Source organism: Ziziphus jujuba, chromosome 9, assembly GCF_031755915.1.
Source record: "Ziziphus jujuba cultivar Dongzao chromosome 9, ASM3175591v1".
NCBI lineage: Eukaryota > Viridiplantae > Streptophyta > Magnoliopsida > Rosales > Rhamnaceae > Ziziphus > Ziziphus jujuba.
This window is the reverse complement of record NC_083387.1, coordinates 15553134-15559620: the sequence shown is the minus strand read 5'-3', so window position 1 is coordinate 15559620 and position 6487 is coordinate 15553134. Positions and strand designations below refer to the sequence as shown.

Genomic DNA, 6487 nt, shown 5'->3' with positions numbered 1-6487 from the left:
AAGGACTCCAAAAATTCGAAAGAAATCAATTTAATTTCAATCAAAAGAATAGAATCCGAATACTTCCATGAAAAAAAAGAGCATAAAAAATTAGGTCTATGGTATAGCTAATAAAAGTAAAATTTTAGTCTGTAGAATTTTGTATGATAGATATTTTTAAAATGCTAATAAATGTTTACTTATAAATAAAAACGTTCCATTAAATACTTATTACGTTGTATTAAGTGTTCAAAAAAAAAAATTTTTTTTTAGAAAAGTTTTAAATTTAAATTTTTTTAAAACAGTTTAAAAAAATTTATTTTTTATCAATAAATAGTTATTAACTTCTACCAAACATCTTTAGTTTTTCATAAAAAAAACTTTTAGCTTTTAGGTAGAACTTTTAAGCAAAAAAAAAAAAAAAAATTGTGTCAAACATATGCAAAACATTGATAACATTTGCTATTTTGATTTGATCATTTTGCATGACCAATTGAGGCTTTGCTCGGATCTAATTGTCCAAGCTTTTAGAAATTAAAGCTGATTTAATTTAATATCTAGAAGTTAAACAAATGCATAATTCATTTTGGTATTTTTAATCAAGGATAAAATAAATTATAATTGGAAACTATATATATACATATAAATATATATCAAGGGCGAAGTATATGAATGTGTGTAGCGGATAAAGATTTGAATGGTGTGCCAAATGAAAACAAATTGGAGCAGTCATTGGGCAACGGCCCTCAAGCTTGAAGCAAAGGCCTCGAAAAGGCCAATAAAGGGCGAATCTCATCATACTGAAGAGGAAGCGGCAGAGATACGCTGACACACAGAGAGAGAGAGAGAGAGAGAGAGAGAGAGAGAGAGAGCGGGAGGGAATGGAGTCGAAGAAGAAGAAAAAGCGGAAATTGAGGAATCGGAGATAGAGTACGTGAGCTATGGGGGCGAACATCATCTACCGCTGATCATGCGCCTCGTTGACCAAGAACTCAGCGAGCCCTACTCCATCTTCACCTACCCACTACTTCGTCTGTCTATGGCCCCAGCTCTCCTTTCTCGTATGGGTAATGAATTCCATTTTCTCTGCCTTTTCCTTCTTCCTCTGCTTTTGGGTTTTTGAGGTTTTTGTGTTTTTCAGGGATTCCATAGAGGCAAATGTGTAGGAACGGTGGTTTGAAAGATGGGTGAGCATAGGAACACTTTCAGAGGATACATCGCCATGTTGGTTGTCATCAAACCCTGTAGAGGAAGAGGCATTGGTATTATGATTATTATTATTATTTTACTCAAAGATTTAGATATATATATATATATATATATATATATAATGTTATGCTTTTCTTAGTGGGTGAATTACATGGATTCTTAGACGTGCATTTTGAGTCTGTTTTGAGGTTTTACAATGTGGAGAACGAACCGTATCTTGATTAGGATTTGCATATATCAAAAGGGCTGGAATTTGATGATTTATGTTGCTATTTGATATGTCAATTGTGAATAAATTTTTCTACTTTATGTCGAAGTTTGTCCTTTTTTGTTTTAATCGTCAAAAAGATTCCTTGATTCTGTTTAAGTTCTGTTCATATGTCTGCATTCATCAGTGTGTTTTTCCCTAATACAGCATGAAAAATAAATAATTGTCTTTGGATACATGCTTTTTGTTATGCAATTATGAACTATGAATTTTCTGTTGTGCAATTATTGGAAATCTTAATCTTTATTTTTTATTATTTATTTTTCATATTGCAGCTGCAGAACTTGTTGCCAGATCTATTAAAGTCATGATGGAATCGGGTTGTGAAGGGGTATATAAGCAGAATTTAGATATTTTTCCATTACTTTCTTCCGATCACTGGTAAAATATGGAATAATAATGGGAGCTTTGTTTATTTTTTTATGTTGTATTTTTTATTATGTTGTGATTGTTGAATGATTCATATTTCCTCTCCTTCCCTCACCTTCTTTGTTGTATGATTTTTGTTTTTAATTTTTTGGTTCAAATTTATTATTCATTTGCCATTTACCTTACTTTGATCTATATTTACATTATGATTTGCTATTTCCCAACCAATTTTGGCACCGTATACGAAACGCCCCTTGTGTGGCTTATGAAGTATTAAATGAAATGCAATGAATTGGTTGATTTTGGAATGATGCTTAGAAGTGTAAAGCTTAATTTTTTATTTTGATAGTACCTATATTCTTTAGAGAAGATCATAAATGGATGTGTGATTGGGTTGTTAATGTTATACTGCATGCATTCTATAATCCTAGCTAACCTTGGAAACACCCAATTACATTAAGCTAGATTCCTTTCATAATTCTTTTTCTTACTTTTTATTACTATATTTTGTGATTTTGAAAGTCAGTGGTCGTTATAACTTACTGACCAAATTATGATAGGAAGCAGCTTCGTTGAATCAAATTTTATACTCTGACTTGCTTCTATTCTCTTAAGATTTGAAATGGTTTTGATTACATTTTAGTTCTCTTTTGTCTTAATTCAGTTAGGTATTGTTCTTGTTATTTTGAAATTTATATGTATATCAATTTGTGGATTTTCGTTTTATATCAGTGTTCGGAAGTTGAAGATGGAACTTGTCACTTCATGTTTGTTTGGTTTTCCTCATATGAAGGTGACATTAGAAGCAGAAGTCACAAACAAAGGAGCACTTGCACTATATGGTCGTCTTGGATTTATCAGGGCAAAATGGCTCTTCCGATATTATTTGAGCGGGGTTGATGCTTTCCGTTTGAAGTTACTGCTTCCACTGCCAGACTTGCACCCTTTCATTCATAAGGATTAGGGGCAGAGGCATACTGATTATCTAGCATCTGAAAATGTTGCGGGTTACATTGAATCTTTTAATCTAGAATTTCCAAGTTCTAACTCGAACAGTTACCTACACTTGTATGTTGCATTCTATAATTATTTAGAATGATGTTTATGATATTTATTCTGTAACCACTAACTGCTTGTTAAGATGAGATTATCTAACTTACGAAAAGCATTGCATCTTCAGTGCTACGCGTTTTCTTTATCGCAATTCATTTATTCTTTTATAGTATGTTTGTCGTATGAATCACAGGTGCTTTAAGCACATCATAATTCTTGGTTGTCTTTGTTTTAATTGGACGGAAATTATCTGGCCTGATTTCTCCAAACTCTGGCCTCCTTTTGATAACCATGTTTTCTTTAAATTTTCATTTTTATTTTTATTTTTTATCGGCTTTTGCTTTGAAATCCTTTTGCTATTGAGGATGTCCTCATAAAAGCCAAATAAGGAAAATAATAAAGAAAGGAATCCAAAAAGAAATGTTTAGCATTGCATTGTATTGGCCAAGCTCGAATCAAAATAGAAAGTCCTTGTTTGAAATGTTTTGAATTTCCTGGTAGAATAAGGACATATAATGATAGCCGCCTTAGTAATTTACTCTAGAGTAGAACATACATATATTATAATGGTCTTAAATTACCCTAGAAAAAACAGTTGTGAGTGAGTGTCGTAGTAGCCGTCTTCTTAATTTACCCTAGGATGTATGCATATTCTAATCTAATGGTCTAAATTACCCTAAGAAAAATAAAAAAAATAAAAAATTTGTGAGTGAGTTTGCCTAGTAGAATAAGGATATTTACGGAATGACATCTCCAATGGGGCTTAAAAAACAACTGTGAGAAGTAGAAGTAGAACCGCTATACATATATATATATATATATATATATCTTCTTCATGAACAGGTGAGTGAAAGACAAGAAGATATCAAGAAGAAAATAAGAAAAGATCTCACAAGCATGTCGTTGGATGACCTTCCTAATGAGATGTTATCAGCAATAGCAAAGCGTTTAGGTTACTGTGATGTGCTGAGTTTCCGTCTCGTGTGCAAACGTTTCCTTCGTGCCTCAAATAGCGCTACTGCTGAGATTGAATCAACAAGAGAGCCGTTGTTTCTTCTTTATCCAGGTTTTGAATGTTATATGATAAGTAAAACAGGTCTATGGTATCCCTGGCCTATTCCCCAATTACACGGGCTAGTAGGAGCAAAATGTCTGGCATCAAGCATGGGATGGCTGCTGGTATTCCAGGCCGTTACTGGTTCAATGTTTTTTATACAACCCTTCTGCAACTACGATTCGACAGTACGAATTCCAAAATTTCCCGACACCAGAGTCTCCCGACACTGTTGTGCTGCGTTTTCATCTCCTCCTTTGTCCGGGGATTGCATTGTGGTCGTGGTAAATCGTTTTATTTTGGATGATAATTTTTTGGATTTGCAAGTTGTCCGCCATGGCTGCGCGTATTGGACCGGATATAGAATTCAATGTCCTCGGACCTACTTGGTTAACATTAAAGGGAGTGCTTATCATGATGGAATATTCTACTTTTTCAGCCCCAATGGCAGGGGAATTCGGCTTTGTCCTAAAAACTTAGTTATCCAAAAATTTGACTTGCTTTCCAATGTCGATCTTGCCGCACAACATCCTCCTTTTCCTCCTTTTCCTATTTTTGAGTTAAGGAAAAACTATGTCAGATTTGTGGGTCTCAAGAAGCGGCTGGGATTGGAAGAGAATAATCGTGATTCTGAAATTGTCACTTGTGGGACAGTCATGACGTCGCTGGATAATCACAACAAGCTAGTTGTGATTTTCAACGAAGCTATTGCTCACAGATCAGCCGGATACCAATCCAAAGCTTTGTATAAAGGGGTATGGATTCATCCCAGATATCATACTCCCAGGGCCACTCATCCATAATACTTTGCTGATCAATACTTTTTTTTTTTTCTTGAAAAAAAAAAAAAATCTTTTTGCTTTTTTTGGATGCTGGAATTTTGATTATTAGAACGTCCAATATTCATATACCCCAGAAAGTATTTATTATTCGTATTTGTAATCTTATTCTTCTTATTATTATTTTCTAAATTATGATGATACCTTCTACTTTTGTTCTAGTTTATGTGCAATTATTATGCCTGGTTATGTTTAAGATTTCTCACTGGCATAATTTATTTGCTGTGAATTTGCTCTCTGCGTATTCGGATAGATGTGCCACTGACCTATGAAAGAAATTGTTCACGGAAGGATCGAAATTTACTTTATTTTATGGACCAAAGTTAGATGTCTTTTGTGACCCAGTTTTGTATGTTTAGAATGGATAGGATAAAGATTGTTCAGAACTCTTTAACTAACTTCATTTTGTATTTTTCCAATTTTTTTCATTTGTTTTGCATGCTTGGAAAGTTTAATTCAAAGCAGCTATTTTAGGATCATTTTATGTGGAATTTCTTATCCTTTGGCATTAAAAAATTATGGTTATATTTACATTTTGTTATTCCATGATAATTCTTGGTTGGTACTTTTGAACTAATTTCTTATATCCTAATGGAAAAGTAAAGTACTCACCGAACCATGACCGGTCATCAAGTGTTATTATGGCCTTATGGCTACAACAAATTTCCTCTCCCAACTGGATGAAAATGAAATTGCATTCCATCCCAAAGAGTCTCCGGATCCGCGTTAGGTTTTGTTATATATTCAACCTCTTCAAGTTCGAAAGCACCTCCTTCTAATTGGGAACAGTTTATGCCAAGCTTTCCTCCTCGCTAATTGCTACCTGCCCCAGAAAATTTTCTTCAATGCATATCTGTTTACTTCACTAGCATTTACATTCGCTTTCCTTTTCACCATTCATTTAATTCTTTCATAGTGTTTGTATGAATGCTTTAGTTCTTGGATGTCTTTATTTTTATTATTATTATCAACATAAAAGCAAGGATGGAAATTATTTGGCCTGTTTTCCGCAGACTCTAGTGTCAGTATCCTATTTTTGGAGAGGAAAACCAAATCAACCTCACTGACCTCCTTTTGATAATCTTTTGCTTTGAACTTGATAGAATTTGATATAATATTTATTATTTTTACCTGAGTTTTCTAATTTATTAAAATGCTGTTGATGTGCTTTTTTTTTTTTCAAAAACAAAACAATAAAATGAAACTTTTATTGATCAACAAAATTAAAATTCAAAGCACCTTGGAGAACCATTACCAAACCAAGATTCAGACTTGAACAACAAGTAAAGCATGTTTTGCTAGTAAGTGAGCTACCTTATTAAAATTCCTAGGCGTAAAAACACAACTAACCGTACCTGTATGCTAAAAAAACCTTCAATTTCTTCAACTAAAACCCAGCCTCATGTATAGGGGCATTCTTCACCATGTAATTGTTGGGAAAATATCATATTTACATACATGTGGACAATTTAATACAAAATAAATAAAAATAAATACAAAATAAATAAAGCATTTTAGAACCTGTAGGTCCTTGAAATTGATCTACTTTTTAGAAAGGTTGACCGAGGCCTGTGTGATACCACAGTGTCCTTAAGACCTTTTACGTCCACCGGTGCAGGAGTTTTGTAGCGAACGTCTCCTAGGATACAACGACTGCAAAAGCTTTCAGATTCAGCACCTCTGAAGCTTTTTCTCTTCGAACTCTCTGTGTACCTT

General features: G+C 33.6%; 1 protein-coding gene across 9 annotated transcripts; it reads left to right on the top strand.

Moving 5' to 3' along the window:
• The first annotated feature begins 640 nt into the window (after positions 1-640).
• LOC125418367 (N-alpha-acetyltransferase MAK3) lies at positions 641-4842 on the top strand. 9 transcript variants are annotated; one of them, XM_060811612.1, is made up of 4 exons: positions 641-1040; positions 1121-1241; positions 1732-1837; positions 2558-4842. In XM_060811612.1, the coding sequence occupies exon 4, from the start codon at positions 3776-3778 to the stop codon at positions 4733-4735; it is 960 nt and encodes a 319-aa protein (XP_060667595.1). In that variant the 5' UTR covers positions 641-1040; positions 1121-1241; positions 1732-1837; positions 2558-3775; the 3' UTR covers positions 4736-4842. The 9 variants fall into 9 exon arrangements, with proteins under 9 accessions (XP_060667595.1, XP_060667594.1, XP_060667593.1 ...); XM_060811611.1 differs by having other exon boundaries at positions 641-1046; XM_048461745.1 differs by having other exon boundaries at positions 650-1040; positions 2558-3004.
• The last annotated feature ends 1645 nt before the right edge of the window (positions 4843-6487 follow it).